Source organism: Eriocheir sinensis, unplaced genomic scaffold (genome assembly GCF_024679095.1).
Source record: "Eriocheir sinensis breed Jianghai 21 unplaced genomic scaffold, ASM2467909v1 Scaffold809, whole genome shotgun sequence".
Lineage (NCBI taxonomy): Eukaryota > Metazoa > Arthropoda > Malacostraca > Decapoda > Varunidae > Eriocheir > Eriocheir sinensis.
Window position 1 is genome coordinate 134,691 of NW_026112175.1, and position 22,960 is coordinate 157,650.

At 42.1% G+C, this 22,960-nt stretch overlaps 1 protein-coding gene across 5 annotated transcripts; it reads right to left on the reverse strand.

Moving 5' to 3' along the window:
- Positions 1–7,724: 7,724 nt before the first annotated feature.
- LOC126994505 (neogenin-like) lies at positions 7,725–15,245 on the reverse strand. 5 transcript variants are annotated; one of them, XM_050853822.1, is made up of 5 exons: positions 15,112–15,245; positions 10,442–10,547; positions 9,995–10,153; positions 8,629–8,831; positions 7,725–7,869 (listed from the first exon to the last, which is right to left on the reverse strand). In XM_050853822.1, the coding sequence occupies exons 3-5, from the start codon at positions 10,092–10,094 to the stop codon at positions 7,807–7,809; spliced, it is 366 nt and encodes a 121-aa protein (XP_050709779.1). In that variant the 5' UTR covers positions 10,095–10,153; positions 10,442–10,547; positions 15,112–15,245; the 3' UTR covers positions 7,725–7,806. The 5 variants fall into 5 exon arrangements, with proteins under 5 accessions (XP_050709779.1, XP_050709775.1, XP_050709778.1 ...); XM_050853818.1 differs by lacking the exon at positions 15,112–15,245 and adding an exon at positions 10,975–11,108; XM_050853821.1 differs by lacking the exon at positions 15,112–15,245 and adding an exon at positions 10,975–11,108 and having other exon boundaries at positions 9,995–10,173.
- Positions 15,246–22,960: the final 7,715 nt, after the last annotated feature.

A 22,960-nucleotide genomic window follows, 5' to 3' on the forward strand; every position in this document is an offset into this window, starting at 1 on the left:
GCAGACACACACCTACACCCTTGGGACCTAAGATGACCTACAAACACGTGACATGACCCTAAGCCTAACAGGACTAGTTTTTTTTAATGTGATGTATATTTTACCTGAAATGACACACAAACACCAATAATAATTTCACCAATATATAATGATATGCCAAAGGGTATGAAAGGATTATACGAACGCTTTTGCAGATGATGCAAATTAATAAGAAGTGAAGATGGAGGAAGACTGTGAAAGAGCTGCAAAAGACCTGGATAGTGCCTAGAAGAAGACCAGTTATGGGAGATGGAATTTAATGCAAACCATTTTGTATTATGGATATGGGAAAAAATAGTTTTTCACATTATAAAAATGTGATATGTATTCCCTTTTGACTACTACCTAAATCTCTCTTGATGTGAAATACTAAATCAAATTGTGTCTCCTAATGGTGGTATAAAAATAAACAATTAATTAATTTTTTTCCAAGGTATCCCCTTCTTTTAGACTAGTAATATTAGACAGCCTTTCTTCTGAATTTTTTTGTAACAAAAGGAACATCTACTTTCATAGAAAAATATATGGAACTAAATATTTCAATTAATTTGATAGTATCCTTTCTGTTGAATGTGTCTCTAGAGCAATTAAAACACCAACTATATAGTCTCAAACTCAAAGTGTTCACTTATGGATGCCTTTCAAAAGAAAACTTAAATAATTTTATTTAAAAGCAACACTGTAATGCCTAATCAGGCTGGTTTTGACTTTTGTGTACAGATCAAGCCTACTCCCAAAGTGGCAGTACATGTGCTCATGCACCTTCATGTCCCAGGGGGCAAGAAAGGTGCTTGGTGTTGGGATCTTTCTTTCGAATTCTTTTAGAAGATTCGGAGAAAAGCATCAGAAAGGTGGGATACTGATTAGGTCTGATCATCTGTGAAATTGATGAAATGCACCTTTGTTGTGGTGTGGACCTCCGGATACAAGAGCCGAGGTCTTTATTGATCGTTTCACTTACATTTTGGAGTCTGTGGATATGGTGAGTGCAAATGTGGTGTATCCGTGGTGACTTTTAATCTATGGATTGATGATCCTGAAAATTCTTCTGCATAGCCTTCATTGAGATGATGGACAGTTTCAACCTGATTAATAAAGTGAATGAGACTGACTTCTTTAGGGGTCATGTGCTGACTTGGTTTTCAACGATATAGACGGTGATCTAATTTAAGGGTGTGTGTTAGTGAAATATATTGTATGTCCCCAGTGCATAAATTGGTATTTGGAAATTTCCTTTACGGCGTGGGGAAGCAATTACAGAAAAAAAATTTGATCAGATTAGAAAAGAACAACAGAAATACTGATTAACTTTCTAATATTACAGGAAATTACTAATGGTATCCATGAAATCTCTGTGAACATGTGGCTCAGTGTTGCGTGGAAATTGTGTGCTACCTGCCTGGTTAAGCTATATAATAGTTTAGCTAAAGATGGAGTATAACAGCCTCTGTCCTCTGAGTAGAAAAGAGATGTGTTAGAAGATCATGCACCTTGGTTAATGTGGAAATACTGTGGGCAAAGAGAGAAAGAAAAAGCAGGCTGTGGCGTAGGCAAAAAACAGATGAGAGCAGAAGAGAGCATGCAAGGAGGCAAAACAAAGAAAATCGGCTTGTGATAAAACGGAAAAAAGAATACTATCGGAATAAGGTTGTGGAGAAGCGGAATACAACATCAATAAATTATATAAGGTGCTTGACAGTTTGAGTGGAAACAGAAAGGTGACCTCTTCTTGGATCGTCCTTCACTTTCTTGGCAGGTTGTTCTTGAGTGTCTTCTTGTTGCTCATCATCATCAGGAGAGGCAGCAGCAGCAGAAGACCTTTCTTCTTGTCTTGTCCTTCTCGTCCTTTTTGGTCCCATTGTGATGTGACGCGACTCCTGCAAATTGGAAAGACTGATTGATGTGCAAAATGCTTGCCTTTTAATACTCTTCCCAAATTCGTAATAGGGTAAGGTGGGGTAAGTTGCCCCCCTTAAGAGAGATTGCCTGTTGTAGCCACATTTTTTGCAAAAGAATTAAAAAAAAAAGTCTGTTGAAAGCTTAGGCTAAGGCCTATCTATGGTATATATTATATCCACTCATTATGATTTACACCTTTCTATAATGACAATTTTAAAAAAATAATAAGGGGGCTTCTTACCCCGCATGTGGGGTAAAACGCCCACTGGGTAGGCCTTCTACCCCACTCTGGCTTACAATAATAAAACTCACAGAAACATAAGGAAAATAGTTTTTTCACTTTATAAAAATATGATATGTATTCCCTTTTTGAAAACTATACCCTATAAATCTCTCTTGATGTGAAATATAGGAACACAGTCATATTTGTGTCTCCTGATGAACAGAATGTAAAACTAAACAATTAATTAATTTTCCAAAAGGTATCCCCTTCTTTTAGACTAGTAATATTAGACTAGCTTCCCTTTCTTCTGAATTTTTGTAACAAAAGGAACATCTACTTTCATGAAAAATATATGGAACTAAATATTCAATTAATTTGATAAAATATGTCCTTTCTGTTGAATATTGATATCTGAAACAGTTAAAAACACCAACTTCCTTATAGTCTCATACTCAAAAGTGTTCACTTATGGATGCCTTTCAAAAACTTAAACAAATTCTATTTAAAGCAATACTGTAATGCCTAATCAGACTGGCAGTTTTGACATACGTACAGATCTAGGCCTACTCCAATTGTACATTCCGCATGTACTCATACCTTTATACATGTCCCGAGGGAGACAAGAAGGGGTGGCGGTGTTGGGATCTTTCTTTCAAATTATTTTAAGAAGATTCGGAGAAAAGCATCAGAAAGGTGGGATACCTTTGAATTAGTGCAAGTCATCTGTGAAATTGATAGAAGGAAATGCACCTTTATTGTGGTGTATCGACCTCCGGATACAAGAGCAGAGGTCTTTATTGATGAATTTCGCACATTTTTGGAGTCTGTGGATATGGTGAGTGCAAATGTGTTCATCTGTGGTGACTTTAATCTATGGATTGATGATCCTGAAAATTCTTCTGCCATGGCCTTCATTGAGATGATGGACAGTTTCAACCTGATTAATAAAGTGAACGAGATTACGTCTTGAGGTGTACATGTGCTCAGCTGTGTTTTCAGCGATATAGACGGGGATCTAGTGCAAGTGTGGGTGTGTTGTTGAAATATGTTGTATGTCCCGGTGCATAAATTGGTAACCTTTGAAATTTCATACGTGAGGGAAGCAGTGCAGAGAAAAAGATTACGTTCAGATTGCGAAGAATTTTCAACCAGAAATACTGATTAACTCTGTAATACAGGAAATTACTATTAATTGTCGTGAAATCTGTGAACATGGCTCGGTGTTACGTGGAAATTGTGCTACCTGCCTGGTTAAGCTATATAATGGTTTAGCTAAAGATGAGTATAACAGCCTCTGTCCTCTGAGTGATAAGGAGATAGTGTTGAGAGATCATGCACCTTGGTTTAATGTGGAAATACTGTGGGCAAAAAGAGAGAAGAAAAAGAAAGACTGTGGCTTATGCAAAAAAACAGATGAGGCAAGAAGAGTATACCAGGAGGCAAGAAACAAAGGAAATCGGCTTGTGATAAAACGGGAAAGAGAATACTATCGGAATAAGGTTGTGGAGGCAGGGCCTGACATCAATAAATTATATAAGGTGCTTGACAGTTTGACTGGAAACAGAAAGGTTAACAAGCTTCCGGATGGTTTCTCGGATGAAGTGCTGGCAAATAAGTTTTTAGACTTTTTTGACATGAAAATTGAGAGAGTTATCATGAACTTTACAGGCGACGGTTACCATGGATCCGCTGTGGAAACTCCAGTCCCTGAAATAAAGTTAACAGGCTTTCAACAAGTGGATGTGGCTGTGGTGAAAACTATCATACACAGGTGAACCTGACGTACTGTGATAACGATCCCTTGCCGATAAGTGACATCATTAAGAGTGAAAACTTTAGTGATTTCTTAAATATTATGACTGTGATGGTTAACACTAGTATCGAAAACAAGACTTTCCCTGAGAGTGAGAAAGCGGCAATCGTGAAACCTATCGCTAAAGGTAAACTGGACCCACAGTGTTTAGTTCCTTTAGACCAGTATCCAACTTGACGTTTCTACCTAAGATACTTGAAAATGTGATCTTAAATCAGCTAATGGAGCATTTGCTAGTGGTGCAGGCTTTACCGGATAATGAATCTGCCTACAAGAGGCTTTACTCAACAGAAACTACTCTCTGTTTGGTGGTAAACAATTTGCTTGTACTCATGGATGAAGGGAAGTGTGGTGTTATGATTTTGTTAGACTTGAGTGCTGCGTTTGACACGGTGGAGCACAGTCTATTGCAACCAAATATTACAAAAATACCACACAAATAGACAGGACTCCGCAGGGCTGCACACTGTGTTCAATGATTGACAAAGACCAAAGTACCACCTGTGTTAGCACAGATGATGGAGGCGTGGTTGGGGGAGTTGCATGCACCGCTCTCACCCTTGTCAAGTTCTTCAGCTCCAATGGCCGTGATGGATCCACAGGTCTGGAGGCTGGACGCCAGGCTTGTTGCTCTCCACTGCAGCTGCCGCCAACACTGCAAGGAAGTGATGCATCTTACTAGCTTGCTAGCCTACTGAGTGAATTGCTGCTGTACCTCGCAGGGCTGTACAGAGGAGATGGAAGGGCACATGTACAATCTTCAAAAACAGGATGAATGTTAAAGGCATGAGGTTTGAGTTCAACAAAGCATATTTGAATTCATTTAAAGAAATAGCTCCAAGCCAGCAACCTGCAAGCAATCACAAGTTAGAAACACGTGTTAGCTGATCCACCAAGAGAAACATATATCACAAACAGAGGTCACTTGTTACCCTGCAACTATGTACAGCACAAAATGAAAGTCCATCTTGAACATTTCCTATGAACAAGTTTACCTTTTTTTTCTTTTCTAATCTTGGCAAACTTAAGTCTTTGTGTGGACTATGCCCTGCAGCCTTGTTCTCCATATTACAAAGTGAATAAAAAGTTCCTGCAGTCAGTGTAAAGGATTGCTGAAATGAGTCATGGGATGAAACACACCAACAAGAAACTGTCCTGCCACCTTACACAATGCTTGGCCTGGGCTCCGCCTTGACCCCCACTAAGCAGTACAGTGTGGTGGCCAAGAAGGCCCCCAGTTGGTCATGGCTCCTGCCACGCCAGCGATCACCAGCACAATCAGGCCTCTCGCTCCACACACCAGCCTGGGGGCTCACCGATGCTCTTGTCAACAGCTGGAACACAGGAGCAGATGTATAATATATTTAACATTGGCTTAATCAATCAGTCAATCAATGGGGGCCTCTGCCAGCCTGCCTCACCCAAACTATGACACCATTCTTGGGGGTTCCTCTGTGCAGGTCCCCATGCAGGCACCTTCCCCATACCATGTACCTCCCAGCAGGATCCATCAACCTGCTCTAACCCAACTTTCTGGGCACACTCTTTACTAAGGATTGTGTCTTACATAAACAACCTGGTAAGCAGGGTTTACCCACATGCCCACAGAGCCAGAGGTGACATTCACAGAGCATGCAGGTAATGGGCCTCAAGTCAGCCTCAGGGAAGGAGTGCTCCATGATGAGGGACAGTATGGTGGGACACATGTGCATAACTGGGAGAACAGTGACTGATGCACCACAACACACAGCATGCAGGTAATGGGCCTCAAGTCAGCCTCAGGGAGGGAGTGCTCCATGATGAGGGACAGTGTGGTGGGACACAACATGTGCATAACTGGGAGAACAGTGACTGATGCACCACAGCAATGACGGCTCCCTAAGACTAACACTTCCTTACCTGGAAGAGTCGTGAAGCTTTCCACGGAGGAGAATGGACCAAAACCTTTGACACTGTGAGTGTGCATCTTGTGCAAATACTTCCTTGAAGGCGTCAGTCCATGGACGGTAAGGGTGAGCCAGTCCCCCGTCACTTCCCCCATCACCCAGTCACCGACAGTTTGGTCCGTGGTGAGGAATATCGCGTAGCCTGGAACAAACAAAATTACTCCCTCAATAATCTTTTTTTAACCGTGTACCAGTGACAGGCAAAATTTGTGGCTTTACCGTGTAGCAGCGACGGGCCTAAATAGATGATGCATAAACTGATCACAAATGCATTGATATATATTATAAAATGGCTTGCCTGAGTGATGATTTTCTCTCTCTCTCTCTCTCTCTTTTTTTTACGTCGCGGCCTATTGCGCCGGTAGGCTTCTTCCCGGTGGGTCCTGATGGTCGGCCCAAGGCAGTGCTTAGAGTGGCCTTTCAGAAACATGATCCCTGCAGCTACTGGGTTAAGTGCTGCCCATAGCTCCAGTAGGCTCTTTGGAGGGGCCTCTTGGATGACCCCAGCCCGGTAGTGGCTCAGGCAAATTGTATTTATAGTGGCTGACAAGATGTATGGTTCTTGCTTCCTGCCTGGCCCACCACCATGACCTAAGTCACTGTTTATTTACTATATATCCAGGTCTTTTCCACGTCTGTGATGGTGTGTTCACTTTACTATGTAGTCTATTACATCACTGTGGTTTGGAACACTGACTCTTTTATTTTTATATAATTTGAAGATGCCATCCTGGTAACCCATCAGCTCACCTGTGATCCTCCCATTGTTCACTGCAGCAACTGCTGGTGAAAGGTGGTGGTGGACAGCTGGCCAGGGAGAACCAGGACGGTCAGGCCACCAACAGGGTGTTGAGGCCACCAGGCTATAGGGGACTCACAAACCAGATGGGGCCAACTGTGTGTGACACAGTGTGTTTTTGGCACACCAAAACCTCACAGTTCCCCCACCAACAATTTTATATATATATATATATATATATATATATATATATATATATATATATATATATATATATATATATATATATATATATATATATATATATATATATATATATATCCTGATGAGTGATTCATAAGTTTCCATAGGTTACTTTAAGTTTAAGTTTAGGCCTGTAAGTCTGAGCACAGTCAAGGATCCAGATACATACTTGTTCAGTACTTGTTTGTAGTTGGTACAGGAGCAGGTTTAGGATAGATAGAGTTGCCTGAAGTTGTCATTTCATGACAAAATATTATATTATTACCATACAGAAGAATATCTACTTCTATTCTGTTACAGTTTGGTTTGCAAACCTTGGTTGCTATTATGATACATTGCCAGCCAAGTTAGTAAAGACTAAAGGAGGCTGATTTTTACCTAGTAAAAACATGTCAAGTTAGCAACATTAGCGCAGGAGGATATAATAATGTAGGAATCTTTTTTATACTTTGAAGAGAATAAATGAATCATTGCACATGAATAGGTTGTTTTACTTTATCATCTTTGGAGCACATCATTTAACCTATGGAATACTTTTACTCCAGAAAAATACAAATAAAATCAATGATTTAATCATTTGATTAATCAATTTGATTAAATCATTGACCACCCTGCTGGGCTGTTTCTAATACCATTATGTAAGGTTCATTCTTAAGTATTTGCAAAGGTCAATGAAAAATCAATATCTCAAACACTAATAATAGCTCACCCTATGAGTCATAATTTCTCTGTGCCTCATCACAGCAAGGATTCAGCTGTGCAGGATTTCCTTGAGAAGTGTTGCAGGACTGAGTGAATATTTACTGAAAGAAGAATGAAGGCTTCCAGCACTGTGGTCTCACCCTGATGGTCTTCACAGCAAACTCACACACTGTTGATGGCTTGAGGCTGTCAATGAGGCAGGTCACATCCGTGGCGTTGACGTGTGACTGGAGGATGAGGACGAGAAGGTGGTGCAGCTGTTGTACTGCAGGAGTCAAAGGTCAGTATTAACAGGGAGTCAGGTACAGGGACGGAGGAAAACATAAGAAAAGGTCACTGGATGAAGGACTGGCTTGTGAAATGAGACATGAATGACAGGAGGATAGGAAGGGTGTGAGGAGTGCTTGCAGGAAAAAGAGGATGTGTAAGTGAAGGATAAGGATGTGAGGGTGGATATGAGGTGTATATGGGTCTGTTTTCAGTAAAAAGTTGTTTCATGAGTTTTTGATATGGATGTGTGAGGTTGACGTGTTGTGTATAAGGGGAGTTTGCTGGGACGAGTATGAGTAAGTAATGGATAAGGATATGTAGAGGAGGATATGAGGTGAATGAGGGGCTGTTTGTGGGAGGGAGAAGGATGCAAGTTACGAATAAGGATGTGGAGAGGTGGATATGGGGCGAATAAGGAGTGTGTGCAGGAAACAAGAATGTGTAAGTGGTGAATAAGTTCCTTGACAAATGACTAACTTTTCCACTGCTGTGTTGATGCAAGTGGCAAGTCGTGACACAGTGCACAAAAGAACATGAGATAAACATATATTTTCCAGCTGATGACTGCCCTCCTGAAACAGCCCAGCAACACTACCCAAAACTGACCTCTTTTGACCTCCCATTCTTCATGCTTGTGTTTGGAACGGCATCTAGTGGCCTTTTAATTGTTGTTTAATTTGTTTACCTTGAGTTGCCTCCCTTGAAAAAAAAAAAATAATAATAATAATAATAAATAAATAAATAAATAAATCACCTGGTTCTGGCTCAGCATGGTGTCCGCCCACTGCAGCACCACGGTGAAGGGCGTCAGCACCACGGCCTTCACCCACACCGCCGGGTCCAGCGTGGGTGCCACCACCTCCTCCTCTGGCTGGGTGCGGACTTGCTGGTACACCGGTTGCCCGTCACCCACGTTGTTGAAGGCTCGCAGGCTTATCACAAACTCCATGTTGGGTTCTGAGGAGATGGAGAACTTGTTATGGACCTAATCGTAACAATACAACAATTTTTTCACGACCCTTAACCCGTCCGCTGCGATTGGCACGGATTTTGCCTTCACTTGTAGCCTGGTAACATAGTCCCAGGTCTTTCTCTCGCTGTCTGTGGTGGATAGTGGAGTGTTTCCCATGTGGTATTGGTGTGGTGGATATCCCCTCCCAAGGTGCAGGACTACACTTTTCTTCACTGAACTGTAGCCACGGACACTTTTTGTTCCATTCCTGTAGCTTGGCGAGGTCTGCTGCTAGGAAATCCGCAGTCAAGGGGTTAAACTGGGCAGAACAGATAACAAATAAGATAGACTAACAGACAACAGGTAGAAAGACAGATAACAGGTCACGGATAACCAATGAATAACCTGACTAACTTTATGACAACCCAGGAAATATCTGAGAGTTCAGGGCAGACAGAGAACGAGCCTGAACGATGATGAGTCTGAAAATGGCAACTCAGAATACCACCTCCTTTCCCTCAATAATTGCTCTCATGGTCCAGGGTCTTCACAATATGGAGAGCTAACTTTATGATGGTGTGTAAATACTTTTCTGTGTGTGTGTGTGTGTGTGTGTGTGTGTGTGTGTGTGTGTGTGTGTGTGTGTGTGTGTGTGTGAAATGTTAACAGACTCAATAAATGTTTAACTATGATCTACTTAGCAAGATCTCTACCTTCACTTTACTTTGCTTAAATGAAAACTTGTTATGGACTCCATCATCATTTTTTTTGGGGGGGGTGAATGTAATGTTAACTCCAGACTCAATAAATGGTTAACTATGATATCATTTAACCCATTGACTGTGGATTTCCTACCAGAAGACCTCACCAAGCTATAGAAAAATGTAAAGTCCTGCACCTTGGGAGGGGATATCCAGCACACCAATACCACATGGGAAACACTCCACTGTCCACCAGAGAGGCAGAGAAAGGTTACCAGACTAACAGTGAAGGCAAATCCGTGCCAATCGCATTTGACAGGCTAACAAAATCTTTACCTTCTCTTGGCTCAACACAAATGTAGAAGTGGCTAATTCAAAATCCCTGTCTTGTGGAGAATCACACTGCAGGTCTGCATACTACTAGGCCAGAAAATGGAGAATTAGTCACAAATGATCATCTTACACACCCAGCTTATCAATGATGTAACCGTGCTGCTTGCTGTCCACGATCTTGGAGTAGATGTCCGCCACGCCTTGGTCCCAGGCAATGGTGTAGCCGCACAGCATCACATTGTGCTGTGCGGGGGGCTGCCAGCACACCCTGATGTGGTCAGTCAGCGCCACGGCTGTAATGGACCACAAGACACTACAGATAACACAGTGACTCCACCATCATGATCACTATGAAGGTTTTATCATGGCTTCCAAACATGAATATTTTGTACCATGAAAACAAAATTATACAAATGTATTGTACCTGTAAGTTATCCTAAATTCTATGCACAACACATATATTAGGTTTATACTGTTTGTTGGGAATTAAGAATGTAAGTGATGGATAAGGAGGTAGGAGGTAGGAGGGACAATTTGAAGGGGACAGAGGATGTAAATCACAACACTGAGGAAACACTCACCCTTCAGACCAACTGGCTTGTCTGGGACCCTGTTTTCATGGAGGTCATTGGTGAGGTCCCCGCCAGGGTGGACTGAGTGTATGGGCAGTGCCGTTGACCGTGAGTGCTGCAAGATGGAAATGGAAAATGAAAATGAGGAGCTGTTAGCATATTCTCAACATGGAAAAACTCCACTTACATTAAAATTTACTCTGTTGAAATGAAATGGGAAAAGTATATTTGTCCCCTTGAATGTGCATTTCCTAGCAGAAGACCTCATCAAGCTACAGGAGTGGAACAAAAAGTGGCTGCTACAATTCAATGAAGAAAATGTAGTCCTGCACCTTGGGAGAGGATATCCAGCACACCAATACCACATGGGAAACACTCCACTATCCACCACAGAGACAGAGAAAGACATGAAACTATATATATGATACTAGGCTAACAGTGAAATCCAAACCCGTGCCAACCGCAGCGGACGGGTTAACCCAAACTACCTGCCCCGTCCACGGACCCCCATAGGGCACGGAGGGTAGACGACCGGGGCTTACATGTCAACGCCTACACGCCCCGCCACGGCACCGCTACAAGGCCGGGAGCACGAGGATAACAAGGGGGGCACGTGGATAGCAGGGATAACAAGGGAATCACGGAGCACAGCGTCCCTTCCTCTCTCCCCAGCGCGAGGTAAACAAACACTGAACAGCTGATGGCTGGGATTATTGTACAACGTTGCCAGATTGTCGTACTCAGTTTCTCATGTTTCCCAATTTCCATCCCCAAAACTGTTTCCTGGGTCACAATAACGATATTTATTTGTAGTTATTGTTGAAATGGTTTATTATTCATGTTTCCTGGTGATATTTATGCTGGAGAAGCTGGTAAATGTAATGCTCCGAGTACGACAATCTGGAAACGATGCTGGGATAACTTGCCTTCATCATCTCGCCCTCGTGCATGTACCGGTTTTCGAAGCTTAACCATTGCCAAAACACATCAGGAATCAAAGGTTTTAGTGATAACTATATCTGAGTCTCGTTATTGGGCGCCAGAGACAGGTTTTGGGTGGGAGATCGGCAAATATAACAGGCTGACTGTAACGAGCTGGCAACTTCACGCCCGTGTGACTCGCCAGCGATACGAAATTGTCGTACTTGGAACATTGTACTTCCCTTATATTATAGTTGTCTATCTATGATGTGTAAATTTATCTATTATTCATTTGTATTCGTCTAGTTGCTAAACTCGTGTGCTCCAGTTAAACTGTTAATTGACTCTCCTTGCTGACATCATCCCGGTAAATATAAGTGCTGCATTCAGCTGACACTATTTTTCAAGCACCTTCCTCACCACAAAACTGTTCTTGTTTCCTCTAATGACTGACTCACTGACTGCTTGATTAACTGACTGACTGACTGGTTGACTAATTGACTGACTGACTAACTGACTGACTGCCTGACCGCATGATATACTGACTGACTATAGCTGGTTAACTGACTGACTGAATGAATGATGGCTTGACTGTCTGACAGACGGACTGATTGCCTGGCAGACAATCTGGTTAACTGACTGACTGAATGAATGAGATTGATCGACTGATAGAAGGTTTACGAGTGGTGGAGCGCCGAGGTGAGTTTCGACAGGGGATGCTTGCAGCCTGTGTCGATCTCAGGAAGGCGTTTGATTCAGTGCATCGATCGTGAGGCACTCTGGGATCTTCTGCGACTCCGTGGGATTCCTGCGAGGACTATTGGTTTGCTGACTGGCCTGTATTCTGGGACAGAGAGTGCTGTGAAGTGTGTGTGTGTGTGTTGGGGGGGGGGCTTGTCCAGCAGGGCTGTGTCCTTGCCTCATCGCTTTTCAACACCTGTATGGACTGGGTACTGGGCAGAGTCGTGGACCAGAGTCATTGCAGAGCATCCATTGGCAATACCAGGGTCACTGACCTTGTTTTTGCTGATGATGCAGTAATCCTGGCGGAGTCGCTGGAGGTCTTGGTGATGGCTCTCGAGGCACTGAACGAGGAGGCGAAGCCCTTGAGACTCCAGGTCTCCTGGGCCAAGACCAAGGTACAGGTGTTTGGAGGCTTGCTGGATGACACAGTACAGTCTGTTCATGCGTGTGGCGAGGACGTTGAAATCTCGGAAAGTTTCACGTATCTTGGTAGCGTAGTTCATAACAACGGTGAGTCTGGCCAGAAAGTCTTACGGCGGATTGGTCTGGCCCACGGTGCTATGGACTCGCTCAACACGAGTATATGGCGTTGTCGATACCTGTGCAGGTGGACAAAGACGCGGATCTTCAAGTCCCGTGTGCTCCCTGTCTTACTCCATGGTTGTGAGACATGGACACTAAACGGGAACTTGGAGAGGCGGATTGATGCCTTTGGTAATAAGTGTCTACGCAGAATCATGGGATATCGCTGGAAGGACTTTGTGTCAAACAGGCGACTACTCCGTGAGGCTGATTCGACATATATTACCTGCATAGTCCGTCAACGCCAACTCCGGCTATACGGGCACGTTTTCCGGAAGCTGATCCTGCTCATCGGGTTGTCTCTGTGAGAGACAATCCTGAGTGGAGGAGGCCACGGGGACGCCCACGGAGTTCGTGGATTAAGCAAGTCGATAGATCCTGCCGGGAGGTACTCGGGTTGGGAAGGGGGCCTACAGGAGACTCGCCCGGAGGGACCCCCGGGCTTGGCGTCGTAGGGTGGGCGACGCGACGCACCCCCTGGCGTATGCCCCCATTGATTGATTGATTGATTAAGATAGTGCTGATTCTCGTAGTAGTAGTAGTAGTAGTAGTAGTAGTAGTAGTAGTAGTAGTAGTAGTGGAAAACCGTATTAGGAAGTATTCGTATAATTGTATTCCAAAAATTCCTGACAGAAGTCAAAGTGTGCTCACTGTATTTGACAGAAGAGTTGTGTTTTTAATGCACAGATGGCGTTAGTGAAGGTATCGATAATGGACTGGCTTAGACAGATTTTATGAGTTCGTTGCGGAAATATGGCGTTCGTGTTGGTATCAGAAGAGGAAATATTTTGAGTCATATATTCCTACACAGGCAGCTGTACAGACAGAGAGAAAGACAACCACGCAAACACAAACAGAATGGTGAACACGCACGGGGACCCAAAGTGAGACAAACAAACAGGCAGACACAAGCACACACCGAAAAATACACAGACACACAATCCGATACACAAACAACAAACGCAGACAGTTATAGGCACACACACACACACACACACACACACACACACACACACACACACACACACACACACACACACACACACACACACACACACACACACACACACACACACACACACACACACACACACACACACACACACACACACACACACACACACACACAAACACAACCTCCCCTTCCCCCATACATACACACATGCAGGTGTTTGTTTTCTACGAGTAATCTGACGAATGATTCAAATCTTCTTATCGTAACTCGGAGCCGTTGTTGCAGCCTCTTGGGGGACGCGCTATAACAGTCGTGTGTATACAAGGCTGTTGTTACTGTTGCATAGTTTTAGAACACTGCTGTGCCCAGCCACGTCAAGAAGCTGTCTGGCGTCACTTATGAGAAGGTTCATCTGTATAACATTTGAAACATTTATTAATAGCCTATTAGGTGCAGTTACATATGTCGATGTATGTATTGTTAGAGGCCAGCCTTTATATAAGCATAAGCTTTTCAGGCAAAAGTGAAGAAAATAGATATATAAAAAAAAATAGGAATAATAATAATATAACAGTGGTAGGATATACATACATAATAGAAGCTCGGCAAAATAAAAATAAAATACCATAATTAAAAATAATAAACCAAAATAAAATAAAGAAAGAGAAAAAAATAATGTATATAGAAGCATATGAAATTATATAGGATTATAGGATGAAGCAAAGTGAAATAATAATAATAATAATAATAATAATAATAATAATAATAATAATAATAATAATAATAATAATAATAATAATAATAATAATAATAATAATAATGATGATGATGATGACGATGACGATGACGATGATAATAATGATAATGATAATAATAATAATAATGATAATGATAATGATAATGATAATAATAATGATAATGATAATGATAATGATAATAATAATAATAATAATAATAATAATAATAATAATAATAATAATAATAATAATAATAATAATAATAGTAGAGGGAAGGACAAAATAAATGGGTAATTCATTACGGAACAAGCGTGAGGGAGATGACGTTATATATGACTGAAGAGAAATTGGAATTTACTGGATAACAATCAACACACACACACACACACACACACACACACACACACACACACACACACACATACAGACACACACACACACACACACACTCACACTCACACTATCCTTTTGGTCTTTGTTTTGTCGTTGATTAAATATATATATATATATATATATATATATATATATATATATATATATATATATATATATATATATATATATATATATATATATATATATATATATATATATATATATATATATATATATATATATATATATATATATATATATATATATATATATATATATATATATATATATATATATATATATATATATATATATATATATATATATATATATATATATATATCAAATAAAAAATATGTATGTACTTGATATAGGGGTAGAAAAGTTAAGGTAAAGTTGGTTGCAAACACTGCTGCTGCCCGAGGCTTCAGTGCTCATCTCCGTTGCATTGACCCTTTGATGAGGCCTGTGGTGAAGGGACTTGAAAATACTGAAACTGAAAAATAAAGAAGCATTAGGAACCTGCTAAGAAACATTAAAAGGACATGTTCGTATTTCAGGTTTTATCTACACACACACACACACACACACACACACACACACACACACACATACACACCGAGGACCTCCCACAACGAACATTATCCCCAGAAAAGACTCGCCATTATCAGCTGTTTTATTTCTTCCTTTTTCCTCATCGTGATGTCCTGTAATATCTCACACGCATTTGCTTTTGAATTTTGGGTCCTTTTTGTTGTAACCTTTGTACTTTTATTTACAACGTTGGTGATTCTGAAACGTTTGATAATTTCAGGTTCTTTTCAGTTTTCGTTGAATTATTTGTTGTACTTAATAACGTTTGTGATTCTGAAACGTTAGATAATTTTAGGTCTTTCTTTTCATTTGGTTATAACAATTGTACCTATTAACGTTTGCGATTTTTTAACGTTTATATAATTATTTCTGAGAGTATTTGAGTTTTGTTAGTGTTGTATTTATACTTTTCTTTTGTTTTCCTACCATAATCACACCAACCACCACCACTACCACCACCACCACCATCACCACCCAATGTTGACCCCTTCCTATTGTATCACCAAAACACCACCACCACCACCATTGATGTTGACCTATCCTTACTGCATCACCGCCCCACCACCACCACCATCACCACCCAATGTTGACCCCTTCCTATCGTATCACCAAAACACCACCACCACCACCATTGATGTTGACCTATCCTTACTGGATCACCGCCCCACCACCACCACCATCACCACCTGACCATGTAAACCCCTCCCTAACCACCACCACCACCACTATTATCCATCTCCACCTCCCTTCCTTACCCATCACCACTACAACAGACCTTACCTTACCTAACCACCTCCCCTCCTCACTCCTTTTCCATCATCACCACCACCCACCACCCACACCACCACCCACCACCCACACCACCACCCACCACCCTCCCCCTTACCCCCTCCCACAACCACCACCTCCACGCCCTCGAAGATAACACCACTTGATTATTTTTTCCGCGCCGTGAAAAAGCAAGAAAAGTGAGATAAAATACAGCACAGAAACGCGTTGCTTCGTATTTCTTTTAACAATATTCAGATTCCTTGACCGAGACTTCCTCCTCTTCTTCTTCTTGCTTCCTTTTCTTCTTCTGCCTCCTCCTCCTCCTCCTCCATCATCTGCCCCGCCAGGAACAACGACAACAACAAGAAAGCGATCGTACGTATCTCTCCTCCCCGTCGACACCTCGCCACACACACACACACACACACACACACACACACACTCGCAGAAAGACACATCTTCAACACGAGAAATATTAGCGCTCTCCTCCCCCCCCACTCACACACACACACACACACACACACACACACACACACACACGAGAAATATTAGCGTCAAATAACTCAACAGGAACCTTCTTTACCACTTGTACTGAGAGAGAGAGAGAGAGAGAGAGAGAGAGAGAGAGAGAGAGAGAGAGAGAGAGAGAGAGAGAGAGAGAGAGAGAGATTTACATAGATTTACATAGAAAATCAGACCACACAGACCCCATGGTCCAGACTGTCCTTAAACCTAAGTGATTTTACATTAATCAGAAGACTCCAAAACGTTGCACTTCTACTCTAGTTGATATTAAGTTGAAGGAAGTGACGGTCGAGCTTATTTTTGAAGGAGTCAATCGTGTTACACTGGACCACGGAAGCTTATTCCATTCTCGCACTACAACGTTGGTGAAGAAAAATTTGGTGCAGTCTGAATTTACTTGTCTACATCTGAGTTTTACGCCATTGTTCCTCGTGCGCAAAGTGTCATCGATCATAAACAATGTTGATCTGTCTACATTCGTGAAACCATTAAGTATTTTAAAACATTCGATCAGTTTTCCTCGGAGGCGACGTTTCTCAAGAGAGAACCTGTTAAGGGTAGGATTTGTTGCGCAAGGAAGGGATCATTTTCGTTGCCCGACGCTGAACACCTTCTAATTTAGCAATATCCTTTGCATGGTGGGGAGACCAAAACTGTACCGCATATTCCAAGTGGGGTCTGACTAAACTGTTATAGAGCGGGAGTATTACATCTTTATTCTTGAATACAAAGTTTCTTTTAATGAAGCCCAACATTCTGTTCGCTTTATTTGCTGCATCGATGCATTGCTGTGAGAATTTGAGGTTTGACGCGATTTTGACCCCCAAGTCTTTGACGCATTGAACGCTTTTGAGTTTAACGCCGCGCATTTCGTATTCGAACTTCTTATTCCTCGTTCCAACTTGAAGGACCTGGCACTTGTCTACGTTAAAGGGCATCTCCCATCTATCCGACCAAGCTGAAATTTTGTGCAAATCCTCTTGGAGGCTTTGCCTGTCTTCGTCAGTGAGAACCGAGTTGCCAATCTTTGTGTCGTCTGCAAATTTACTAATGCGGTTATTGAGTCCAACATCCACGTCGTTGATGTAAATAATGAAGAGCACTGGGCCAAGGATCGAGCCCTGAGGACGCCACTAGTGACAGGCGCCCACTCTGAGTTAAATCCGTCGATCACTACTCTTTGTTGTCTGTTGCTCAACCAATTCGCGATCCATTGGTTTACTTGACCGTCAATACCTATTTGCTTTAATTTGTAAAGTAATTTATGATGCGGACTTTATCAAACGCTTTCTGGAAATCAAGATAGACTACGTCCAGTGATTTGGTTACGTCATAAACAGTGAAGAGGTCGTTATAAAAGGTTAATAGGTTTGATAGGCAGGATCTTTTGTTTCGAAGCCATGTTGTGAGTCCCCAATCAATGAGTGGCTTTCAAGGTAATTCACAATTTTGTCTCTAATTATGCCTCAAGTAGCTTACCCACAACCGAAGTTAGACTAATGGGCCTGTAATTACCTGGTACTTTTTGTCTCCTTTCTTGAAAATCGGTGTCACGTTAGCCTTTTTCCAATCTGAAGGACGATGCCTTGTCGCAAGGACATATTGAATACGGTTGTGAGGGAGGAGAGTATTTCGCTCTTTGTTTCTTTCAGCAGAGTTGGATATACTTTGTCAGGTCCAGGACTTTTATTTGTTTTAAGTGAATGGAGAGCTTTAAGGACTTCATCGGTTGTTATTTCAAAATTAGGAAATGCATGCTCGAGATTTACAATAGTACTGGTGTTGGTGGTAGCGAGAGGAAGACTGTTAGTATTAAACACCGAGGAAAAGTAATTGTTTAAGAGGTTTGCAATGTGTTGGCTGTCAGTCACTAGTGCACCGTCGCTGTTTGTTAAAGGTCCAATACCACTTTTGATCGCCTTTCTGTTGTTTATGTAACTGAAGAAAGATTTCGGATTATTTTTACAGTTGGCTGCAATATTTTCTTCGTGTCTACGCTTTGCCTGACCTACTAGTCTTTTTACTCGTCGCCTGGCATCATTATAAAGTCTAATGTTTTCGGGCGTGCTTTGTTCTTTCTTTAACCTGTAAAACAATTTTCTCTCATTGACTGATTGTTTAATTTCGCTATTAAACCACGGTGGTCTTTTATTAGAGTTAATTCTCTTCTCACTTTAAGGGGACGAATGTGTTCTGCTGAGTGAGTAAGTGATTTTTAAGGCTTAGCCAGGCTTCCTCTACGTTGCCGTCATCTGATAGTTGTATTTCTGTTAGTTTTTGTCGGATTTCTATGAAGTTAGCTCTTTTGAAATTGGGCACCTTTACTTTATTTTCAGTCACTGATGATTGAGCTTTAATGTCGACGCGCACTAATTTATGATCGCAAGAACCGAGGTGTTCTCCTACCGTGACACTACTGACTAGGTTATCTTGGGTTGTTATAACAAGGTCGAGTATATTATTTTGTCGAGTTGGCTCAGAAACCATTTGGCTTAGATAATTTTCTTCTAGAAATTCGATCATTCTATGTGACTCGCCTTCTGTACCTGACAGTGTCGACAGAGAGAGAGAGAGAACACACACACACACACACACACACACACACACACACACACACACTTAGTCTAAAAGTCACTCCATGTGTGTGCGCGCGTGTGTGTGTGTGTGTGTGTGTGTGTGTGTGTGTACGCGAGCGAACGCATACAACCGTGTACGCTCTTAAACAGCCATATGCGTCTGTGTATATGAGAAGATGTAAAGCGTGTGTACATCTGTGTAAGCATAAGTGTGTGTGTGTGTGTGTGTGTGTGTGTGTGTGTGTGTGTGTGTGTGTGTGTGTGTGTGTGTGTGCGCGCGCGTCAGCCTTCTTCCTTTCCTCTTTTTTCATATCCCGAGTCGAGGCGGATCAATATTAGCATACCCTGCCCGGCACAAGCGATGCAAGCTGTTTTATGCCCGCGTCCATTAGTCCATACACACCCCCGCGCGGCGCCGGCCACGTAAGGGTCGCGCCCGCCCCGGACACCCCGTATATGCCCGTGTATGTGTGTGTAGCCTGACCTTGTATCCCGTAACCCGCCCACCACGCGCGGCCCGGGGAGCACGACGCCCGCCCTTGCTCGCTCTCTTCCTTGCTCTTTTCTTCTCTTTTCCTCTCCTGTCTTTTCTTTTCATCTCATCTTTTTCTTTTTATATCTTCCTTCTCTTTTCATATCTTCCTTTTCATCTTTTCTTCTTTTCTCTTGGCTTTTGTTTCTCTTCTTTCCTCTCCTCTTCTCTTTTCTTCCCTTTTCTTCCATTTTTTCCTTCGCTCTTTCTTGTATTTTCTTCTTTTTACATCTTCTTTCTTCTTCTCTTCCTTTATTTCACTTTTCCTTTCTTTTCTTGGCTTTTTTGGGGGGATTTTCTTTTGTTTTCTTTCCTCTCCTCTCCTCTCCTCTCCTCTCCTCTCTCTCTCTCTCTCTCTCTCTCTCTCTCTCTCTCTCTCTCTCTCAACTACTTTTCTCCTCTTCATTTCTTTCCAAACGTTTATTTCACAACGTTTTTCACTCCTCACTTTCATTGTCTGCTAAACGTTTTTTCATACCTCTTTCCCGTCCAAACGTTTATTTTTCCTTTCCGTTTCTTGTTTAGTTCCATGCAGGTGTTGTTTGTACTAGGGATTTTAAACACTTTACTTAATATACATTACAATACGTACACTTATTATTTTACTTTATATTCTGGTATTCTTAAATTTACTCTCAACGTTGGTCAACATTTGTTTGCCTGTACGAGATGATTTCGTGGATCCTAAAGCAGTGTTAGTTTTGTATATATGAGTCCACCCGACTAGCACTTAAAGAAATAGGACCGTGTATAGCATTCAACAGAGTAGTATCCATAGTGGTAGTCAAACAGTAGTAGTAGTAGCAGTAGTAGTAGTAGTAGTAGTAGTAGTAGTAGTAGTAGTAGTAGTAGTAGTAGTAGTAGTAGTAGTAGTCGTAGTAGAAGTAGTAGTAAAAGTAGTAGTAGTAGTAAAAGTAGTAGTAGTAGTAAAAGTAGTAGTAGTAGTAGTTTCTCAATTTCTGCAACATTCGCGGTCTTCGTTCTAATTTTCATTCTGTGGAACATCATCTCTCCTCCTCTAAACCTCACCTTCTCTTCCTTACCGAAACACAGGTTTCTGAGGCTACTGACAGCAATCTCTACTCTGTTCCCTCCTACTATCTCTATCCTAAATTTCAATCCAAAGCTGGATGTTGCGCCTACGTGCGCAACGACATCACTTGCTCTCGTGCCCACGACCTTGACTTTTCTGAATTTTCCACCATCTGGTTAAGACTTCATTGTCATTCTATTACTAAATACATCTGTGCTTTTTATCTCTCACCTAACTCTACCAACTATGTAAAATTCTTTGACTATTTGAATTCTAAAGTGGAGCACATCTTGACCCACTCTCCCTTCGCTGAAATCTCCATCCTAGGAGATTTCAATGTTCACCACCAGCTTTGGCTTTCATCCTCTTTCAATGACCATCCTGGTGAACAAGCCTACAACTTTGCTATCCTCAACGACCTAGAGCAGTTGGTCCAGCACCCTACACGTATTCCCGACCGTCTTGGAGATCGGCCCAACATTCTAGACCTCTTCCTTACTTCTAACCCTTCTGCATATTCTGTCAAACTGTTCTCTCCGTTGGGCTCCTCCGATCACAATCTTATTTCTGCATCCTGTCCTATCGCTCCAGTACACCCTCTGGACCCACCGAAGAGGCGATGCTTCTGGCATTTTGCTTCAGCTCGGTGGGACGACCTGAGGATGTACTTTTCCGATTTCCCGTGGAATGATTATTGCTTCCAGGGTAGAGACCCCTCTGTGTGTGCTCAGCGCATCACAGAGGTGATTGTCTCTGGAATGGAGGCATACATTCCTCGTTCTTTCTCTACTCCTCACGCTAAAAAGCCTTGGTTTAATCACGCTTGTTCTCGTGCTGTCAATGATAGAGATGTAGCTCACAAAAGGTACCAGAGCCTTCAAACTAATGCTAATTATGAACTTTACATGTCTGCCCGAAATCGTGCCAAATCTATTATCCGACTAACCAAAAATTCTTTCATTAATAGAAAATGTCAAAACCTTGCTTTCTCTAACTCTTCCCGTGACTTCTGGCATCTAGCCAAAAACATCTCCTCCAACTTCACTTCTTCATCTTTCCCTCCACTCCTCAGTCCTGACGGCAACACTGCCGTCTCATCTATCTCTAAGGCTGAACTCTTCTCTCAAACTTTTTCTAAAAACTCCACTCTGGACGATTCTGGGCATATTCCTCCTACTCATCCCCCCTCTGACTCCTTTATGCCTGTTATAAAGATTCTTCAAAATGATGTTTTCTATGCCCTCTCTGGCCTCAATCCTCAGAAGGCTTATGGACCTGATGGAGTGCCTCCTATCGTCCTTAAAAACTGTGCCTCCGTGCTGTCACCCTGTCTGGTCAAACTCTTTCGCCTCTGCCTGTCAACATCTACCTTTCCTTCTTGCTAGAAGTATGCCTTCATACAGCCTGTACCTAAGAAGGGTGACCGCTCCAATCCCTCAAACTACCGTCCTATTGCTTTACTTTCTTGTCTATCTAAAGCTTTTGAATCAATCCTTAACCGGAAGATTCAAAGCACCTTTCCACTTCTGACCTTCTATCTGATCGCCAGTATGGGTTCCGCAAGGGGCGTTCTACTGGTGATCTCCAAGCCTTCTTAACTGACTCTTGGTCATCCTCTCTTAGCCGTTTCGGTGAAACTTTTGCTATTGCGCTGGACATATCAAAAGCTTTTGATAGGGTCTGGCACAAATCTTTGCTTTCCAAACTACCCTCCTACGGTTTCTATCCTTCTCTCTGTACCTCTATCTCCAGTTTCCTTTCTGACCGTTCTATTTCTGCCGTGGTAGACGGTCACTGTTCTTCCCCGAAATCTATTAACAGTGGTGTCCCACAGGGTTCTGTCCTATCTCCCACTCTTTTTCTGTTGTTCATTGATGATCTTCTTTCCAAAACGAACTGTCCTTTCCATTCCTACGCCGATGATTCCACTCTGCATTATTCAACTTCTTTTAATAGAAGACCCACCCTTCAGGAACTTAACGACTCAAGGCTGGAGGCTGCAGAACGCTTACCCTCAGACCTTACTATTATTTCCGATTGGGGCAAGAAGAACCTGGTGTCCTTCAACGCCTCAAAAACACAGTTTCTCCACCTATCCACTCGACACAATCTTCCAAACAACTATCCCCTATTCTTTGACAACACCCAGCTATCACCTTCCTCAACACTAAACATCCTCGGTC